Below are 22155 nucleotides of genomic sequence, written 5' to 3'. Positions count from 1 at the left end.
TTGCCAAAAGCGAATAAAAAATACTTGTGTCTCTACCTCTTTCCAAAGCAAATTGCTTTTTATTAAAACTGGAGAAAAGAAAAATGTTTATGTTCGAAATGGGTCATAGAGCCAATGAATAACATTGACTTTTTCTAGAAACGAGCAATGGGCATCTCTCGTAGTAGATAGTGGTACTGGTGTCTCGGCATCTTCTCCGGGGCAACTGAGACAACTGAACACCGATACCGGTCTTTACGTTGGTAAATAATCAAATTTTATATCGTTACTACCTTTTTTTTACCACAAAGATTTAATTTTACTCGTAATCTTAAAACATGAACTGCCGTTGACAATATTTCTAAAAGACTTTCCAAATTTATTTTGCACCCTCGTAGAATATTTTCTACGAGGCGGAGGGAAGAAGATGTTGATTGAAGATGAAGTTAATTGTTTTAAAAGTCCTGAATAAAATTATGCTTTAATAATTGTATTTTTACGAACGAAACAAAAATTTACACTTGCGTTTTTTTCCGGATTAAATGCACCTTCGTATGAGAAAACAAATCTTTTAATGGAGATTCAATTTGTTCTAAAGGCGGTGCACCGGATATCGTGAGGACAACGGGGGGCAGATACACAAAGGGAATTGTGGGTTGCATCAGCGACCTCGTGCTGGACTCGGACTTCTCCGTCGCCTTGTCCTCGCCCGCACAGGCAACCAACACACACACATGCATCCCCTGAAAGAGAGATATCCGTGCCGTCCGACGTCAGGTGGTGTTGTCGGGTCCATCCCGAAGCTAGGATATGAAAATTTAAAGGATAACGTATCACACCGCGGTGAATTAGCCGCGGCAGATAGTGCTCCGCGAAAGTGCATCTGTGTCTCTCGTGCATCCACGTGCAGCCGCGTGTAAATATCATACGCGCGCGGCTCATCATTTTTGTACAGACTCATCCTTCCACAGGTGGAACTCTCGAGAAGATGGAGATCGAGTGGGTCGGCAAACCGACCGTCGTCGTGCGCGGCCACCGACTGGTAGGCGGCTTTACTGTAAATATTAAGGCGATCCGAGATACCGCGGAGATATCTATCACTTGCCTCGCGGCATTGATCCTTGGCGCTGCGACTTCCTGTCGAGCCTTATGCTCGGCCGGTCTTAAAATAAGGTTCGATCAAAAGAGTGTAAGTTCGATCGACGTCGTGTAAACGAGACAACGATAATGATTTTTTCGACGGTAAAGTTATGAGGTATTGCGAAAAATCACAAAAAAAAAATGATGTTCGTTTCCTCGACCGTTCATCGAAACTCATTGCATTGTCTTATTTACCCGAAAAGTTATTACAATTACTCCACTTGATCGTGCTTCTCGAGAACTGAGATCATTAAAAAAGAAATTGGCTTTAAATACAACCGTTTGTATGATTTGTAAGATTCTTTTCGATACAAAAAAAATGATAATTAAGAAATAATAGCTAATTAAATATATAACTGGGAAATATTAAATATACAATAGAATTATCGAAGTAACATATCCATTTTTCACAAAAATGTCGCTATTAATAAGGGCTGAGAGAAAGTTAACGCAATCGTGCACAGCAAAATAATACTTTGACGTACAATTAAACTAAACAAGTAAGACAGCTTTTCTACTTCCATTCTTCGTAAGTAATTATCACTTGTAAGTAATTCTTCATTGAGTTAAAAAGATAAAATTTTCTCTCGCTCCACGGTCGCCGATACTTTTTAACTTATTTCTTTGTCTAATTAAGATTTAAATACTGAAGATGTTAATAAAATTTAAACGGAAGAGTACCAAGCAAACATAAATTGTACAAAAAAAAATAGAGAAACTCGTCCGTTATATACGATTTTTAATATAATTTATTAATTAAGTGAAATTAATCAATTATTGTTGTGCAATGTCTGTGCTATTTTACGCGAAAGAAACTTCTTATCGTTAAATTCACAGTATTTCCCATTTTTACAGAATTACAGTAAAATTGATGATAATTGCACTATCTTTGAAGCAAGTTAGGCAAAGATTATTCAAATTAAATAAAAATTCGTTGCAAGTTTTGCAATTGGTTCCTGAAAAATCAACGCTCGTGCCGCATAATAAATTATAGCCTTTCACTCATTTTATATCTGTTCTTAAATCGAGTCGAGGGTAATTTAAAACGGGATGAATTAAATTAAAATTGGCAGCAATTATGTTTCATTTTAGCTCCGACTAGGAAAAGTGTAATGCAAATCAAACTAAAACTTTCTTATCTGATGCTCATGATTAAACCACCGTATTATTAATAATTTCAACTTTGCCTATATCTGCGTATTAATATAGTCGCCTCTCTCGAAAATTGTTTCGTAATTAAATTCGCGCGAATTAGATTACTGCTTGCAATAAAATGTATAGTAATAACAATGTCTATCACGACGAGAGTGGAGTCAATGAAGCGACGAGGGTGCATTACAGTTTAGCACTCTGTAAAATAGAATTTTATCAAGAATGAGTCCTATATAACAACGCTTAAGTTACGTAAGCGTGACGAGAGGATTGAGAGGATTGGGAGATTCGTGCGAGAATATGCGTAGCATCCGAAAGGAAAATGGAAGTCGTTGCACCAGGATAATGCCCGGCCGAATATAAAATTTGACGGAGCGCGTCTCAAAGACGGCTTTCGGCCTAATAAGATAAAAGTATGTAGAAAAAGCAACCCCTCCGCGTCAATTTTGATTATTCCCTCCGACCGGATGTTATCTTCGACACGAAGTATCGTTACCTTCGATCTTTACGAGTTCAAAGCATTCAACATTTATCGAGAAAATCGGAGCGCGTCTGGATCGGCGCTTGATAAAACCTTTTGAATTGAAGAAGAATTTGAATGGAGAATTCCGGGAGGAAGAAAAGCACGGGAGAGAAATGAACCTTTCTTGAAAAATAAAAATTTTTTTCTCGCAGAATTAATTACATTAATAATTACGTAATGTTCTACATTTGTTATTTTTATTGTCACTGTTGCGTTGCTATTTTAATTCTTTCTCTATTGTAAGTGGTTTTTGCTTTTACATTTCTCTTTTAAATATTTGTTTTAATTTTTAACGACGCCATAATTGTAATTCACATTTTCTGTGAAAAATGTTATATGTATAAAATATTACATTTTATCCATTTTTTTTATCCTCCAAAAATATGTGAAATTTATTTTTAAAAGAAAATGTAATTAGTTGCAGAATTCCATGATAAATGCACTAGCAAAATTCTGCTACTTAAAAACGATATAATACCACTATCGTAGGAAAAACTATCTAGCACCGGTCCAGTGTCTCTGCTCGTTGCTCCTACGAATCATTGCGTTACGCAACTTTTCTAATAATCTTAAGAACTATCACGATCTTTTTCTAGCAGCTAATAAATCACAAGCGCAATTACGAGCACGAGTTTTAGTTCCACGACGATATTGAAGTTAATATTGTGATTGATACGAGTAACTACTAATAAAAATAAGAGAGAGAGAGAGAGCTATGCCATGGACCAAACACCAACACTTGTATCACCGTCTATTTCAACGAGAATATATAAATACGTAAAATGCAACTTCAGAATGCAAAATGCATATCCTGATGACAATGCGGGACTCGCGTCCTTCATGAACGATCTCATCCGGTGTTGGGTAAACTTTGCAAAAATAATTTATGCAATATATGGATCTTTAAGCATTTCGTCCGTATAAATGTCATATCTTAAAGATATTTTAAGACTATGATTACAGCGATATCTTTAAGCAAAAAAAATTTGCCGTTTTATGTTATTATGTTAGTAATAAGGCACACAATTTTCATCTTTATTAAATGGATAACTAAAATTATTGTTGGTATATTTGCACATTGAAAGAACTACGTATTTAAATTAAGTTTTTAAAATTATTTAAACGGCAAAAGTGTAAAATTCCTACAAATAATGTTTAATTAATATTATAACATATGCTATGTATACGAAGTATTTTGTATTTCATATGATTTCGCGTGTAAAAGTAACAAATTATCATTTTAAATATCGGGAATATTATTCACAGCGATTTAGCTAATGTCGATTTTTTGTTTAATGATAATTAATATAAAATTAAATGATATTCAATATTTTGTTCAACGAAGGAAAGCGAGGAAACAAGAGGATAACAATGACACTTTTACATATACGTATAAAAAAAAAGAACAAATAATATCTTTATTATGCAGATCGTCGCATATTTTTTTATCTTCATAGAGCGTTTCACTCAATCCTATGAACACAATTTAGCACTACCGGTCGGAAAATCCCAGGTCAATACGTATACACATCCTATCTCACTCCTAAGGAAAGAGACAAGGAAAGAAAAAAGGAAAAAAAGTGAGACAGAAATGAACGAAGAGAAATGAGGTGAAATAACGTAAGGCATATAGAGTAATTGATGAACTTCACTTTGTCATCGCACGAAAATGATTTTAAAATGACCTACTCAAACACACACATCATAAAAGCAATCGGCTGTAGTCAATTTTGTACGGATGTTATTTTCGGGACTAAATATAATAATATATCAAAGATGGGTGGTAGTCGGTAGTAGAAAATGTAATAATATACGATTTAACTGATTGTACGTCGAGAATTAGCAGAGTAATTATCGTTCTCATTAATCCTCTCACGTTTGGACGTGAAGAAAAATCAAAGCATTTTTAATTAAAAAGGAGGAATTTTCCGGATTAAGGAGATTTATCGTTTCGCGGATAATGAAATAATTCGATTTTTTTTTTTTAGTAATTTACTATTATTATGCACTAATTGAAGTAAGAAATTTAACGTGTCAGTTTTTTAATAGAAATTGATCTAATTGTATCACATAATTATATAGTATATGTTCAACGCCTTTATTTAAAATATTTTTTATAACGCATGAGATATATGACGCGTGGGAGGATTAAAGGCACTTTTTCTAGCATAATTCAATGTACAATATTTCGCGTAAGTATGCATTGAGTGACTTGAGGCTTTTGTGTTTGTACGTTAAATCGTTTTGTATAGCATGTACTCTGTTTCTTCGAGCAGCTGGCAAGTATAAACACGCAGAATTCCACGGACGCCGAGAATTTCTCGGCAAGTCCAAGTATGTTCTGCTGATTTTGTAATTGCAAACGCATTCAACTCGGAAATATGGTTCCTGGACGCATTCCACCCAGTACCGTCGGAATTACTCGAAGTGTGCAACGTATAATTTGAATATTCGATAATAATATTCCAGCTGTGGTAATTATTCCAAAATGGGATTTCCCGAGTATTCGCATGCTTGAATTGCGAATATTCGGGTCAATAATAATTCCATTATTCCAGCAAACAGCAAACTCTTATAACAACAATCAGTTGACTAGTGTATAAATTTTAATAGCTATGACAAATTACAATTAAAAATCAAATTGCAATTTTAATTTGTAATTAAATATCCTATAGTTTTCTCAGATTGAGATTAAACGTTTTAGAGGACAGTTAATTTAATACTCGACAATTATTTTAACTGTAAATATTTGGAATTCTGAATCGCATAAAGCATGGAATAACAATTATGCGGTTGCCTTTCGAGCATTCGAGTATTCGATGGCAAATCTGATTCTAACACCAACGTACGATAGTAGAAGCTTTAATTAATTAGCGCTTGCCTTCGCACTTGTCGTTTCGAACTTTCCATCGTACGTTTTTCATTCAAAGATCAAAAAAAGAAAAGTTTCATATCCATTATATATTATATAAGAACGAGCGACCCTCCGATAAAAAGCATGAATGAGAGTCCTTACACAAGAAAATGAATGTGATCAGAATATTTTGTTTTAATGTTTAATTAAATGTGCTGTATCGAATTAGAACAAGAAACTGTCACTTTATAAGTTGCAAGAGTTTCATTTGCGAATCAGGAACAACTTCTACAGAGACGGAATCGATCGATAGATCAAATACTTTTAATTGTTTCCTTCCTGCAGAACTTGATCCGGATTTATTTATTAATACCTACGCAAATTAAGAGTTCTCCAAATCTTTTAAGACACTTTTAAGAAATATTTATAATTTTAAATACCCAGAAGCAATATGTTGAATATTTGACGTAACAAATGTTTATATTTAAATAATAAAATAAGCAAATAGTACATATTATTCTTGATAATATGAACTAATAGCTTATGATTACTGCTGCCTAAGAAATTATATATTATTTCTTTATTTAATAAAGTATAGTGCAGTTGCGTTGAAGCAACTGAAAACGCGTGACAGCATCAGTTTAAAACATTCTAAAAAGTTCCGTGAATAATCGCTAATAGAATATGGCGTTTTTTGAATAGAAAGAACTGAATCAAAGTCGATTGGAAAAACTTAGATTGGAAAAACGGCGTCGCTTTTATCGATAAGATTATCTGACGATAATGAAGCATGGCAATTTTTGCTCGACCATCTGATAATCTGATCTGATCTGATTGAATGTAATTGAAATGCATCTGAATTAAATTTTTTTAAAGAGAAAATCGCTATTATTTCATCAAATTTCTGTTCTTTCTATAAATTCTGTTAAAAATTTTTTAATTATTTAATAATATTCTTAACCAAATTTTATCAATATTTCTTTAATGATTTTTTACATAAAAGATATGTGGAAAAGTAATAATTATAAAGTAATGTCAACGATATTAAAATAAAAAATTATTTTAAAAACAAGTAAAATTTCTAACAAAAGTAAGCAAAATAAATTGCATTTTATTAATTTATTTTAAACACAGTTTTCTATTTATTTTCTAATTATGATTTTTTTTATTAAATAAGTTACATGATAAAAAGAATATCTGAGATAAGTAATAACATTGGGATGTGATAACTCGTTAAATTAAACGAGCTGTCTTCTACATAAAAAAAATTTACTTACATTGTACCTATATGCACATAAGAGACGCCGTTTTTCTATGCGCGTTTTTTTAATTTTCAGATTTAATTCGAGTCGGTGTACCTATTATAGAAAAAAGAGACAGACACGTAAAAATATCAGTCTCGAAATCGCTTTTAGAACGTCACAGCCGATAAAATTTAAGTACTATTCATGTCGATTATAAGAGGAAGAGATAAATGCAATCAGACGTTCGCTTTTGATTTCGAGCACCGTACAACCACTTATACATCGAAGTTGTTTCTCATTATTTTGAACATGTACAGGATGAGCTGTTTAAACGAGAATATGGAGATCAAATAGAAATATTGTGGATAGAAAATTAAGAAACTCTGAAATTCATGGAAAGGAATATATTCAAAGCTCTAATTGATAAAGAAATAAGGATACTCCACGTTCTCGTAAAAATAACTTGTCCTGCCTCCCTCGATGTAATCCTGCGCGAAAATAGTTTACCTGAAATTCTACGAATTTCAACCCTTTCGCCAGTTTCATTTGTCGAAGACATTCAAGAATGAATGACGAATAAATTTTTATGCTCTGCAAATTTACGCAGTTTGCACAATTTACTTGTATTTAGAATATAAAACGAGAGGTTAAAACGAAACGATTTTAAGACGATTTTTAAAATCTCGTAAAAAGATGAAGACAAATCAATGCGAATTTTCACAAATTATCTATGAGCCATGAACAATGCAATTTTTATCCGTTGTTTATATAACTGTGCATAGCACTTTAATTAACAAATCTTAAATCTCACCACATCCTCATTTTATATACCGATATCTACTAAATTCGGACACGCATACACTCGCTTACTTGCTAAGATTTAGCGAAAGGGTTGAGGCGCGATCACAAACGTTAAGGAGAGAGATTTTTTAGCGGCTCGGAATGATATTCGACGATTAAGCACGTGTAATAAGGCTGACGCGTATATGTACTTTTTACATCATATCCATTTGAACCTAAAAGCAAATCGCTGGATATCACACCTCAAGACAAAAAAGAGAGAGAGAAAGAGAAAAAGCGGGAAGAAGCACTATATTGAAAAGGAAAAAAAATATCAATACATATTAATATATAATAGATATTATATTATTACTGAATATTATATTAATATATGATGCTATATATATATTAACTATTTCTATTATGTCCGTCTGCAAAGTCTATTAGAAGAGTCTATCCTGTCGACCTATTCTTACGACCCATGTGGATCTCCTCGGATATCTATGTACATACATGTGTGCGTGCACGCGTGTATCGCCGAGCGCGCAATTATCGCGAGACGAAGGCGAGATCTCCTTCAAAAAACACATGCCCACGGAGATCCGCGTCGGGGCGCAAATTTTGCGCGCGCTTAACGATACGCGGGTACACGCACGCACCGAGATTCGCCGGGCGACCGGATGAAGCCGGTCCCCGCGAGTCTCCCGTCCTCGTTTCAGACGATCAATGTGTAAGATCTTCGTCGTTAAATGTTCGTGAGACGCTCGTGGCAATAAAGATAAGGACGCTACGTTCGCGATCGTTTGCGATTTCTCGCTTCAATCCTCTCCGGCATTGTCGTGGGCGCGTCGACGCTCGCGCACGAATTCCGGAAACATTGTGGATTAATCTTGGACAGATAATATATAAACGTAAAAAAACAATCACTTACGGAAAATGCTGTTATTTTATTTACGCAAACAATCGCTGAGTAACTAAAATTAGGATTAAATTACTTAATTATTCGCGGAAATAGAATAACAGCACCTTCAATAATATTGAAATTCTTTTTGATCAAATTAGTTATATGGAAAAGCTCAGTGTAGTATAAGAGAATTTATCACAATGTATGTTGCAAATTTCCTGAAAAGGCGATTAAATAACAATAAAATAAATAACATGGGAGAATCGTTTTTTTAATAGAACGAAGATGTAATTAAATGACCATGTTGAAATTTCAGAAATGTTAATTAATATTGAATCGATAGTGATATAGAGCTGAATTTTCAAAAAGTTGGATACGTGACTTTTTAAAATGACTACTCCTTATTCCCTATAAAAATTGTAGAGAAATTAACTGCAAGTGCTTTCATACCTTTATATCACTTTTCTGCACTAGCTCTGCAATCACTCTGTTATGTATTAAGAATAACACAAAATAAGTGATTAATAATAATCACACGTAATACACGTGTGAACTTTGTCGTGAGATTTATGCGAGTTTCACCTTTACCTGCGTCCAGGATTAATAGAACAATCTTTCTATGGAGCGCGCGATTGTTATTGCTCGTACGATATATCAAAGTGTAACGGTCACACCGACCGTATATCGATACTTTATCAATCTGCGCGTGCCGAAGTGCGTTATCGCGCGCGAACGTCGACGTATCTCGACACGGCCCCATATATGGCGTGATACGACTCCGTATGATTTATTTCGAGGGTGTTCGGTTAGCGCATACCACCCCCTCCTCCTCTCCCGGCTCTCCTGCGATTCGACGGAAAATTGCGGACCGCGCGTGCCGTTTACGGGCGACCGATTCGCATCGAACATTTTATACGTGTGTGATTTACATAAGCCCGAAATTGAGTTGACACGATGGCGCACATCGGTCGGCGCGGCACGATTATTTAATGGATTGTGTACGTATACGTTTGAACACGCAGTGGTTAAAATTCATATGAACTATGAGCAAATGTGTGTGTCTCAGCCCATGTTGTCAAAGCATCAATAAAAAAAAACAAAGAGATTTTATAAACCGTGCGATGTTTTTCTTTATCGCACAAATCGTTTCTCCTACTTCCTCCTCTCCACTCTCACACTTTACATTTGATTTGCCACAGAATGCCATGGCGTTAATAATTTATAATAAAAGAGAATTTTGCTGAAGAGAGATCTCTTACCGGTGTGCAGCGCAGCAGCGGAGTTGTAGCACTACGTTGATCTCTCTGGAACACATAAATATATTCAAATTAAAGTAGCGCTCGATAAAATTAATATTTAAAAAAATTATTATCCCGCGCGTTGAATTCTTTAATCGTCTTTTAAACAGATATACAAAAGTTAATTTAATTAATTAATTATATTATGACAGTTAATTAAAAAACGTTGATGCGGAAAATAATCGCGATCGCTGCTAATCATTATTATTAACTTGTCTAATCAAACTCGTTACTCGACCTGTGTAAAATTCATACTTCATAAATAATAGTACGATCGCACGGAGTTCGTTTGACGGAGCTGTCGCGTTATCAACACGGTATAATCGCTACGATTGCACGGAATTTGCTTGATGAAATTATCGATGTTCGACGCAATATACTGTGTCCAATGGCGGAGATATTGGTCTCAGTATTACAGAAGTAAATCAAGTTACGCTTAGAAATGTTAAAGTGGCGTTAACTGCCGCTAAATAACAAGCGCAATAAATAAATCGCAATTACTCACCTGGTGGTTGCTCCGCTGTCGCCCGATGCCCCCCGGGCCTCCGCCTCCTCTCTCTCACTCGCTTGCGTTGCTGTGGCACTCACACGATATTTACTAATTTACTCGCGAGAATTGTTGATTACGAACGCGCGGCACTTTGCACGGCACTCCCGACTCAACTCAAGCATCTCCATCGCATATTCTAGCTTCTACGAAAGAATAACGCGCGGAAAGTATGTACGACGTCGCGCAAAAGTTACCTGCGATCCTGCTCGACCCCGCGACATTACGCGAATGAACGAATATCGGTTGGCGGAAGGCGGAAGGAATTTGAATACTGCGCGGCCAACTTCACGCGTCAGCTAGGCGAACCGCCGCGACGCTACACTTGTTGCTCCTAACCACATTTTTGCCCGCGCTTTCCGGCACTTGGAATAAATAATGAATAATACACATGCGCGCGTTTTTTAGGTAAATTTCTCGCGTTGCGTCACGTAGGCGAATAAAATGTACGAATTAAGGGTGAAAACAGGTGTTGGCGGAACGCAATGTCGGAAAATGTGACTGTCTCCTTCGCTGATTTTTCGAGCGACCGATTTTCGATCGAATCAATTGCACGAAATAGGCGTTTAGACGAGTTGCCGAAACTTCGACACGTATACTCCGAATCGGTGCTACAGGCGACTGTCAAATAATCAAATACGGTTAAATACGGGATCACAATGACAACTCCATTTACTACCTGCACTCGTCGCAACTCGCAACGTCCGCGGAGTGGCGCGGAGTCAATAGATCCCGTGTTACGTTGTTCGTTCTACTTGCACTTTATGCACTCCGGTTTTTCGCGCTTCAGTTTCGATTCAAGAAGCGAAACATCAGGAAATGCGAGTAAAACAAGCAGATATAAGATTATTCCGTTCTCGGATTTGTCAATTATCAATATACCGACAATTATCAATTATCGCAGCGCAAACAGATTTCTTTCGAATACATATGTCGCGTTCCCACATCGAGATATATTTCTCGGCAACTCGGCTCGCTCGACCAATCAGCGTCGCCGTTAACATGCCCGTCGCGCGCGTGCAACCAACCGTCGCTTTTTTTCAACGCGGCGCATCTAACCGCGCTGACGCGTCTATGCTCCCGCTGATGGCGAGCAGCGACGGAATACGGAATGTGTTGCTGCAATTGGCAGCGATGGCGATGGGTACGCGGGTCAGTCCGGTCAGTTCCGCCCCTGGCGTCGCGAGTCCTCGCGATCGTCTCGTTCCCGTGCAGCCGCGAGCGGACATTTACGCGTGAGATGTGGTGAGATGTCATGACGCGACGGCGACGACGCATCGACATATCGTCGTGTCTCCACCGTGTCTCCAGAGTGACGATTAATCCCTGTCCAGTGTCCGCCCGCGGGTTTCCCCCCGCGTTACGCGTACAACGACCGTCCCGCTGGGTCGCGAGAATCGCCGACGAACGCTGGCGATCCCCGCTCGTGAAAGCAAATCGAGAACGGCGATCGCTCACTGGGTCGCTTAAATGGTAAGCTCGCCACAGTCCAGTCCCCCTTTGTTTCCCTCGACGCGCGTCGTTGTTGGTCGTGTGTCATTGATATCGGACACGCCAGCAGCGATTGAGCCGATTGAGCGATCACGGCCGATGGGCCGTGCGTAATCGTGGCTCGCGATTATCGCAAATGATACGGATACGCATCGCGATACGCATCGAAAGACGTACGGAGTATCCGCGGAGTATCCGGGAGAAATCTAGAGAAATTCGCGCGATCGGTCCCGATATTCCGCGGCCCGCGGTGATTCATTAATTATCGACGCTACACAAATTTCTCAATGGCAGATTGTTTTGTGTGGGTACGTCGTCGCGTGCGAATCCGGATCGTCAAATCGTCAGGAATTTATATGGATTCTCTGAAAAGGCGTAATGACTTACAAGAAATGCAATAACGCTTCGACGACGTATTTTCTTTGTGTCGAGATTGCATGATTTTTTCCAATTTACAAAGTACGAACGAACGTTATGTAAATGATATTACCATGATTCTTTTTTCATAAATTGATTTCTTTAAATTATGTATTTTTTTTCTTATCTGCATGATTGGTCTTTGTGTATTTGTGGAATGTTTTTTTTTGTTTTTTGTTTTTTTAGAATGTGTAAACGTAAACATTTTTTTAACGAGTAAAATATAATAAAAATAAATTTTTTTATTCAGTAAATTTTAAAATATTACTTCTGTAATATTGAAAATATATAACTTTTGTTATTAATAATGTCATGATAGATCAAATTTTAAGTAAATTTTTTAGGGAGAGTTTTAATAAAATTTAAAAATATTTAAATAATTGTAGCTGCTTTAAAGATCTCTGATATTTATAAATCTCTGAATATTTTAAAATATCTGAAATATATACATGTTTCACCCCGAGAAGAATACTGTCACAACTAAAAAAATTTTGATTTTGTGTTAAGCTCATAAAAAATGTGTCTAAATTGTTATCTATGTGCTATAATAGTCTTACATTTCTGTATATGAAATCTGCTACAGGAGACAGAAGTGTCCTTATTCTTTTACACCAGTTATGTTGCGGTTTCCAGGATGAATAGGCTGCATTCCGGTATTTACTATCAAATACTGAAAATTTATAATATACGTATACGTGATGTAAAATATAGAAAAATATAGATTTTTAGTACTGATAGTGAATATCGGAATGCAGCTGTAGAGTCACTAAGCAAATTGATAAGTGAATCACAGCAGCCTCTTCAAGAAACAGTATTAGTTTTGTTATAACAAAATATCACAATTGTAATTGCATTAGTTATCTTACAATTTAAAATAATTGAATTGCATTTATTTTTTCTCTTCTGAAAAGTGTGAATTTTTTAGTTGTGACACTATGTTTAGAAATTATATACATTGTTAATTAAATAGTTGAACAATTAAAAAATAGTTCTAATGTAAAGCTTTTGTAACTTGTAATAATGATACAATCTTCTGTATTATTATACAAGTATCTATATTATCAATTTTAAAAATTTAAGAAATATTATAAAATTCCTATTAATTTTTATGTGTTTCTTAAACTGTTATTTAATATCTTCCTAGGCTTTGCGTATTATGTCAGCGATAGTGCCGAATACACATAATGTGGTAGATCATGCAGCCGAAAAAGAGAAATTATTGGAGGATCTATTAGTGTCCGCAAAAGAATGCCATGTAAGATTTGGTGGACGTGCGGAATTAGCCACAGAATCAGAAGCATGCGTAGCTAAGCTCTGCCATATATTTGAATTGATTTTTAGTCATGGATTAAAGACAAATTACATAGAAAAAATCAACTCAGCATTCAGGTAACATTTATATTATCGCAATGCGGTTTATATGTATTTATCTTCTTTCTGTCTGTATTTCCTGCATAAACATACAAGGTCATAAAACAGAGCACATGCACTATCTACAATGTGACTCAACAAAACGATAAATACATTGATATTTCTCTACCGATAAATTTCCAGCGTAAATGATTTAGGCGTAAATGATCGTACTTTAAATTACGATAAAAGTATGTTTCATTAAAGATTTTTGCTTATATTTATTTTGTAGGCATGTATCTGATTTGGTTTCTGGTGGCAATACAAGACCTGGCAATATAGCCGATATAGCATTCTGGCCATGCATAAAGGATCAACTCACTTGGCATGAACAGGAACGTTTTAGTATATTGAAAAAAGTTCATACGGATTATGGTCGAGGTAGAGCATGGCTGAGAGCTGTCCTAAATGAAAGATCTCTCGAACGGCATTTACATGCTATCATAAATCCCAGCACCCTGTCTCCTTTTTACGAAGAATGGGCCTTTTTACTTGATCAGGAAAAAAGTTCGGTGTTACCTAATGTAGCTGCAGGTATTTATTTTTAAATTATTGCTTTGTATTTGATCCCTATAAAAAAATATTCAATTAATCTTATACGCATCATACTTATTAGGACTTGGTACAATTTTATTTGCTATAAGAACGGACAATGAGGAACTTGATGACCTAAACGGAAAAGGAATAGACAGAAATAGATACGCGCAATCAGAGCCAATTATTTCTACAGTAATACCAGGTATGTATTACTGTACTATATTAAATACAAATGTAGTTATTATACTATATTAAATATAGGTACTAAATTGAGAATATTTCTCATATCTGCTAAAAGTTACAAAATTAAATTATACATATACAACGTTTCAAAATAATATTTATTAATTAAAATAGTCATTACTCGCTTCACTACTTCCCCTGTTTAGAAAGAAATTTCCCGACCTCAAAATTTTTATTTAAGAAACTTAAAATTGTAATTTTTTAATTAAAACAAAACTTGGGTGGAAAACTTAGTTTCTTACACCATAATGAACAAAATGTTAAAGTTATTAAAGTTATTAGTATTGAGTTTTTATACTTTTACGCTTGAGTTTTTATGATTAATTATTATGCTAATTGTTATTAAACAGAATCTCTTCCATCTGAACAAGAAAAGCGGAAAAAGAAAGTACAAACTCGTATAATTTCTTTTGATGACAATGAGGAAGAAGAACGCAAGGAAACTACAACTTCTATTAGCGCTCCACCAACATGCCCCAGTTCTCCTACAGTAACGCCGACTAAAGATTCCACTTCCCCATGTTTATCAGATTGTCAACCTCAAGTAGATTCCGACAGCACAGCGATCAATACAAAACTTCCGGAGTGGGAACAATGGTAGATATCTTTTATAATAACCGATAATCAATAATAATAGATACAAGGTGATTTTTTCATAAAATGTTTTCTGCAGTGAGTCTTTAGAAGAAGAGAAAATATTAACCCCTGTAATGGATACTGGAAATTTAGGCGGCCTTGTACCCATTTCATCACTTGATCAAACATTAGATGATATGTTAGTCACTCTACCAAATTACTTAGACGTAAGTTTACATTTTAATTAATTTTAACAAAAAATTTAACATATTTTCTTATTATTATAAAGGTTTGAAAGTTCAAGACAGATTTTGTCAATATATTGCAAATATTTATGATATTTATCAAAGTTTACATTAAGAACAATATGGTCAAAACATGCAAAAGTGTATCTTTTTATTTTATTTTTTATTTCCATTTAGGATTCATCGGAAGTAACAGAACCTGCACTGGAGGCAACCGAACCATTAGTTGGTTTAGATTTCCATATAGATCCAGAGAATCTAGATGTAGATACATTACGCGTAAGGCTTTTAGCTATGACGGAAGTGCTGGAACAAGCTAGGGAAGATGCTATAACAAGCAGATTGCAATTAGCTCGTTTCCAAAGGCAACATCAACATTATCTGGAAAAACATGAATTACAGTTGCAAACATTGAATAGGTAATCAAGACTATTAATTAATGTATAAACAATTATTTTGCAGATATATAGATACATATATAAAGATGATATTATTTTTACGTAGAGAAAGAGAGAGTGATCAATATAATCATTATAATTTGTAGATTTATTTAAATTGAATTATCAATTAAAAGAAAAAATATAACCAGAATTAAGTCATGTGATTCATTCTATATATTTGTTGTTAGATACCGATACATCAAGTAGTATAATTTGTATTATTTTAATAGTAGTTATAGATAGATAATAGTAGAATAGTATAATTGGTATTGACTCGCTTCTAATTACACAGAGAGAATGAACTCTTACGACAGCAATTGCGTAAGTATGTCACTGCTGTTCAGATGTTAAGACGAGATTCCAATTCTACGACGGTGTCTGAAGAAGATCCATCGTTCGACTATCACAATGAGGCGAGACAATATGAAGAGAAGTTAATACAAGTTGCAGATATGCATGCTGAATTAATGGAATTTAATGCCAGATTAACAATGCAGTTGACAAACAGGTGTGCATTAATGCAAAGTGCGAGTAACCTCGTGATAATATTTCTCTATAAATATCAAATTTTACAGAGATAGATTAGTAAAGATGCTGCAAACAGAATTGGAGTGTCTCCGAGGGCCATTGAATGAGGATGACTTACCTGCGGAACCACCGTGTCTCATTCACATATGGATTCCATCGGCGTTTCTTACGGGGCAATCATCTGACATCCATCATGTTTATCAAGTATGATCATCTTTCATGTTCGTACTAAAATCTTTTTATCAAGATGATTCTCATTTAATGTGCATATTCATTGTGTTAAACATAGATTTATGTACGCATAAGGGACATAGAGTGGAACATTTACCGGCGATATGCTCAATTTTACGCGCTTTATAGAGAGCTAAAGAAACATGATACTATTGTTACAACTTTCGAATTTCCACCGAAGAAAACGATAGGAAATAAGGTAAGCTATGAATATATTAAAGCGTAAATTTGTAGTGTAATCATAAAAGTATTTCGACGTAACAAGTGATTATTAATCACTTTTAGGATGCAAAATTTGTGGAAGAACGACGGCAAAAGCTGCAGCAATGGTTACGACGAATCGTCGGACGCGTAGCGCAGTGTTCACCTGTATTTGCGTGTAGGCCGACCAGGCAGACGCTCGTGTCTCTGATGCCTTTCTTTGGGTAACTCATTTAGTTTATAAGAATCATTTTTGACAAAATCGGCGCTGTCCAGTAGTGGTACAAATAATTTAACTATTAGACAATACTGCTAAAGACATTTCTTATTTATATAACTATAAAAATATATTCGCTCGCAAATCTAGCGCCAAATATAACTATTTATACTTAGCGCTAAATATAATTAAGTACATAACTTTCGCATTTGTTTGAAGAATGATATATATCAGAATTTGTCACTTTTAGCATGTAGTGCAAAGACGGATCATCGAATTCAGATTACTTTAAAATTTTATCTTCAAAAGATAACAATTTTTTTCAATATCTTTTTACATTTTTGCCAAAATATTATCATTAGTTTTTATTTTCAGTGATAGTCCTAACGCTGAGGAATCGAGGAAAAATAATTCTGCAAGAAATACTTTTTCTTCCTCCCCTCAATATATGGGTTTATAATCATGACAATTTTTATAGACAATTTGTACATAATGAAACAGAAATTTTTATTTAATTGCGTCAGACTAGTATCTTGTTATATACAATATACACTGTTGATAATTAAGCAAATAAGCATTGTTGCGTGTACTTATGTAAATAAGAATATATCTATGCACGTGTGACTATACATATATGATGCCAGCATGTGTACAAGATTAACATGTAGCAAAAATGATTAAAAGCTGGTCTTTTCTATGCAAGTAAGATTTATATTTTTTAATGTTTTACTACCAAAAGAAATTATTATCCCAGTTTGAAATCCTATCGATTTAATTATAAAAGAAAGTCTAAAAATAATAAATTACACTATTTTTATTAACTCCAACGCAATATTAATAGTATTTGTTATTGATCTATGAAACCCAATATATAATTGAATATAGTTAAATGCTGTAAAATAATAATAGTAATAAAATATAAATTATGTTTGCTCAAATATAAATTTAGATGAACATAACAGTTCAAAAGCGATTAAAAAATACAAATGTATACCAGTTGGCTGAATGAAACATGATATTGTTCAGATATATATCATAATCTTTTTTTTTAATAAGAATGAAGAGAAAACAACTAATAAATAATATATGAACTTATTCGTGTGATTGAAACATATTAAATAAATTATTACTTACGATAACAAAGTGTAATGCGTATGAAATTACAAGATATCTATCTCGTTTTCTAAAAAGTTTATTTACGTAAGGCGTCTTAATAGTAATATAAAAAGGTACATTTTTCCATTTATCCTTTATGACAAAAATAAAGGTGCATATTGTTATCGGAATAAGTACGTATAATATTATGCCGGTAAATCAGAGTACAACTAATCGCGCATGTAAAAATCATGAATTTTTTTGATAACTTACATAAGATATTCTCACTATGGAGAGGTAAGATAATATTAAGAGGACTCATGAGATCAAGGATATCGATAAGTGTATCTCGAAATAAATCTGCGCAAAACGCAAGTAGCACTTTCGGCTCATTTAAACAACAATTCATTTTTTTTACAATATATTTGTACTAGGCAACACTTTGGCTGTGCTCACCTTTCCATATTGAGAGAAGTTCTTTCTTCCTTAATGGCATGGTACGCTCCAAGTTACAAATATACTTATTATTATTAACGTTTCTCTTTTTTTCCTATGATCGACGAATAAAGATCAGTAATAATTATATCATTTTGTGAAGCCATCATGCAACATGTCGATGTGTTTATCTCAATGGCCGAACGAAATATCATGAGCTTAAATTACATTACATCACAATCGCAGTATTATAATAATCATATTCATGGTAAGCATCGTTATTAAACCATCCATGTTATTTTCTCAAACAACCAGTAAGAATGACAGAATTAGACAAATTTCATGTTCAAATTAATCGTGTAACATGTCAAAATACTCAATATAGATATTAAAAAGCACGAAATTTTATCTAATATTTTCTCAATACTAACTTTGTTTTATATATTTTTATACAATTCCTGAATACATATTTGTGATAATTGATCGCGCGTGCGAGAATATATTGAAATATTGTTAAAATACTACGAAAAGAGACATTTAATAAAGTAATCGCACTAATCATATATTAGATCGAATGAAAGTGTCGTAGTATTGAATTTTTTTTGCAAGACTACTAAGCCAATAAATCGTGACGAATAAGAATATACAGGTTGTTCCAGAATAATATATGTAGATCATAGTTTCTTGTTGAAAATTGAAATAAATTTTCTTCTTTATGAAAATGTGAAGTAAAATTATCACTTAACATCAATTTTTGTATCTCGAAAATAATTCTGGAACATCTTGTAAGCGAAAAGAACGAATTACTAAGTGATAAGTAATTATTGCAAAAATATGAGCACGAAATTATTTTTGTATATGTACACATTAATATATATACATTGATCAACGTGCTGTTGTTGCTTCATCAAAACATTAAACTTTCATTTAATTTTGTGAAAATATGCACGCTATGTTCTGTATCAGAAATGGTTAGTACAAGAAGCATTAACTTATTATTTACATGCTCTATTTCTCTTCTCTGACTAATTTTGATTTAGCCCTAGGACCAGCTAGAAACTAAACAAATTCCAACCGTTCAATCTACAAAGATAAAATAGAAAGCAATAGTATCATATAAGTAGCACTGTAAGATACTCTTCTAGAATATTGAGAACTCAACTAATTATAAGACATACGATTGTTTGTTATTTTAGAAATTCAAATATATCCGTATTTATAAGGCCAAGTTGGCGAACCTTTACAGATCATGTAACAAACTATAGAATTTTTAATTTTGTAAATATTAATTGGTTAATAACCGTTATGAATATTTTATATGTATAAACCATGACATGTGTTAAAAAATGAAATAAAGTGCTTATTTACGTAAGCTTTGTTATTTTTAATTGAATAAAAAATGTCAAAGTTTGATTATTTTAGCAAATATATATGCACCATTCGAATAGCACAAATACATTGCTCGGTACATCGAAATATTTTAGAATACATTTGCGCACACAAGCAATACTGAATTCTAGAAAGTAGGTCGACAGTAACCTTCTAATAGAATTGAAAAAAAAAAACAATAAATAATGTTTTACATATTTATTATAAAACAGTGAATAAAAATTGCATTTAATTTCAGCAGGTATATAAAATTTTTTTAAAAATATTTTATACAACATACATGTTTTATGTACTGAAAAGTTTGTATAATTCTGAGCATCTTACAAATTACAATATACGGTCAACAATAATTTTCGTTTTTTGTGCAAGATACTGCATCAACACATCTAGACTGTCCTAGGGTTAAATGAATTTTTAATTGACATAATCATTTTGCCGTTTCTGAAGCCTGCTCAGATTTAGATATGTAGAGAGAATGTACCGAACAATAGTGACGTAAAGAGATTATTTAATAAATTACACAAGTATATTTATACTCGTGCATAAGTAATCGGTATGATTTGAGCCTAATTTAACTTTAGATTCTTTTTTTTTTAGGTATATCCGAATAACAGGTAATATTCTCAGTTCCAGCAGTCTTCATACGCGTTACTCTGCTTACGGAATTGACAACAAAAGTTAACAATAATGATAACACATTATGCAAGTACACGAAGGTTAAAGAGTGGAGTCTTTTGACAAAGTGCGGTGAAAATAACGAGGCTAGCGTTTGCTGAAATCACTTCTTTTTCATCTACTGCTCATTATTAAAAGTACGAAAACCTGTTCTTTCATTTTATTCATTAACGTTAATCATACATTGTCGTCGTGTTACGTCGGAATCATTCTCCATTCGAAGCACAAACAGACTGAAGTAGTTGAGTACGTTTTCTTTCTCTTCAAAAGCTGCTTCACACTCAGATAATACGACAAAGTGGTGGTACGAGTTGTTAGATCTGTAGCAAAATAAATAAAAACGAAGTTCTCTTAAACTAGTAAATACTACAGTATCTTTGTATTGTATACACTTTAACTAGCCAGTGCATTTTTTTTGTGTGTATCCTGACTCTCTGATTAACCTTCCTGTCTATGTAGCACACCTTACCACGCATTCTAAGGCATGAACTTCCTAGTGAGCTGGATAAGAGAGAGCATAGACCAGTGTGCCAGGTACTTATGTGTTAACATTCTTTTTTTTTCTTCACTGTTGTAGCTAGATATACATTACATTATTAGAAAGTATATTACTATCGTATTTAAAAAACCGTTCCTTCTGCTCTTGACTTTACACTCTATCAAGATTCTTATTTTTCACAGACAGTAACTAAAAAACCGTTTGCAAAAACTTTTTTCGTATTAGAAAGCAAAAAATAAACTTGAACTTCTTGAGTGGCTATGTCTGCGTATACTAAAGAATAATTTAACCCATCTCACGAATAACTTTCAACTTCTTTTCCTCACGTTCGTACCTTACATAACAATCTTTTTTTTTTTTAATTTTTGTTAATAAATGCTTTCGATAAAAATTTAAACAACTTTTCTACCTGAATTGCTAATTGTTTAATCTAATGTAACATAAAGATTGATAATCGTACTGCGTTTGAGCAAATATTTTACGCGTTGAAATTGATTTTGCTTTGTCAGTCGATTTCTTTCCAAAGTTATTCGTGTGAATGGCTTAATCAGGATTCTGATATTACAACACACGCATACTTTTGCTTGTATAGGACGCAGATCATATGTTTTCAGCATAATTCTCCACGTCTATACAAATACACGCACACCCTTCTTCCGTGCCAGATTAGGGAGCCGTTTTTACTCACATCTGATACCATCTGGCGAAAGCATATGTCGTCAATCAATATTTAAGTATTATCACTCTCATTGTTTTTGTTCTGTTTCTGTTCACATATCCATGTCTCGTTAGACTCATTCCATCATACATTCATCAACCTGCCATTGTATGTTGTATTGGTTGTACATATTCAGATTGCAATTTAATATAAGACAAACCAAAAACATTGTAATTCTACGGTATTGTCGCAAGACAGAATATAAAAATGAGACATTATTAATTCCGAATAAAGTATGAAATACTTCAAAATATCGAATTCACTTTCGATCTCAAAATTTATAGGTTTACTTAATTCCGTTTATCAAAAATAAATCCATTAAAATGTGTTTCTATATGTGTAGCTCCAAACAAATTTTCACGACAATCGATCGCCCGTGTCTATCTC

The 22155-nt window shown here is 33.9% G+C and overlaps 2 protein-coding genes across 4 annotated transcripts in view; both read left to right on the top strand.

Moving 5' to 3' along the window:
• LOC112462066 (pikachurin) overlaps window positions 1–6603 on the top strand; it is a 98629-nt gene extending 92026 nt beyond the window's left edge. For all 3 annotated transcript variants that reach the window (XM_025027614.1, XM_025027616.1, XM_025027615.1), the window contains exons 14-15: window positions 139–242; window positions 578–6603. In XM_025027614.1, the coding sequence (XP_024883382.1) occupies window positions 139–242; window positions 578–726 (253 nt within the window). In that variant the 3' untranslated portion in view covers window positions 727–6603. The remainder of the gene's footprint in view (window positions 1–138; window positions 243–577) is intronic.
• Window positions 6604–11513: 4910 nt separating this feature from the next.
• On the top strand, window positions 11514–17659 carry LOC112462027 (sorting nexin-29). Its single transcript, XM_025027535.1, has 12 exons — window positions 11514–11894; window positions 13474–13718; window positions 13972–14273; window positions 14356–14478; window positions 14870–15116; window positions 15193–15322; window positions 15518–15759; window positions 16073–16288; window positions 16356–16512; window positions 16598–16738; window positions 16825–16964; window positions 17333–17659. The coding sequence occupies exons 1-12, from the start codon at window positions 11892–11894 to the stop codon at window positions 17415–17417; spliced, it is 2031 nt and encodes a 676-aa protein (XP_024883303.1). The 5' UTR covers window positions 11514–11891; the 3' UTR covers window positions 17418–17659.
• Window positions 17660–22155: the final 4496 nt, after the last annotated feature.

The sequence above is a fragment of the Temnothorax curvispinosus genome, unplaced genomic scaffold (assembly GCF_003070985.1).
Source record: "Temnothorax curvispinosus isolate PA1 unplaced genomic scaffold, ASM307098v1 QBEX01011959.1, whole genome shotgun sequence".
Classification (NCBI taxonomy): domain Eukaryota; kingdom Metazoa; phylum Arthropoda; class Insecta; order Hymenoptera; family Formicidae; genus Temnothorax; species Temnothorax curvispinosus.
Note: the sequence above shows the minus strand (reverse complement) of the source record. Positions and strands in the feature narration are given on the sequence as shown.

What these genes read in the sequence shown, in the direction of transcription:
- LOC112462027 (XM_025027535.1), top strand. An exon ending in CTTCCGGAGTGGGAACAATG is followed by an intron (nt 15,117 to 15,192) that starts GTAGATATCTTT and finishes TGTTTTCTGCAG; the next exon opens with TGAGTCTTTAGAAGAAGAGA. An exon ending in ACAATGCAGTTGACAAACAG is followed by an intron (nt 16,289 to 16,355) that starts GTGTGCATTAAT and finishes CAAATTTTACAG; the next exon opens with AGATAGATTAGTAAAGATGC.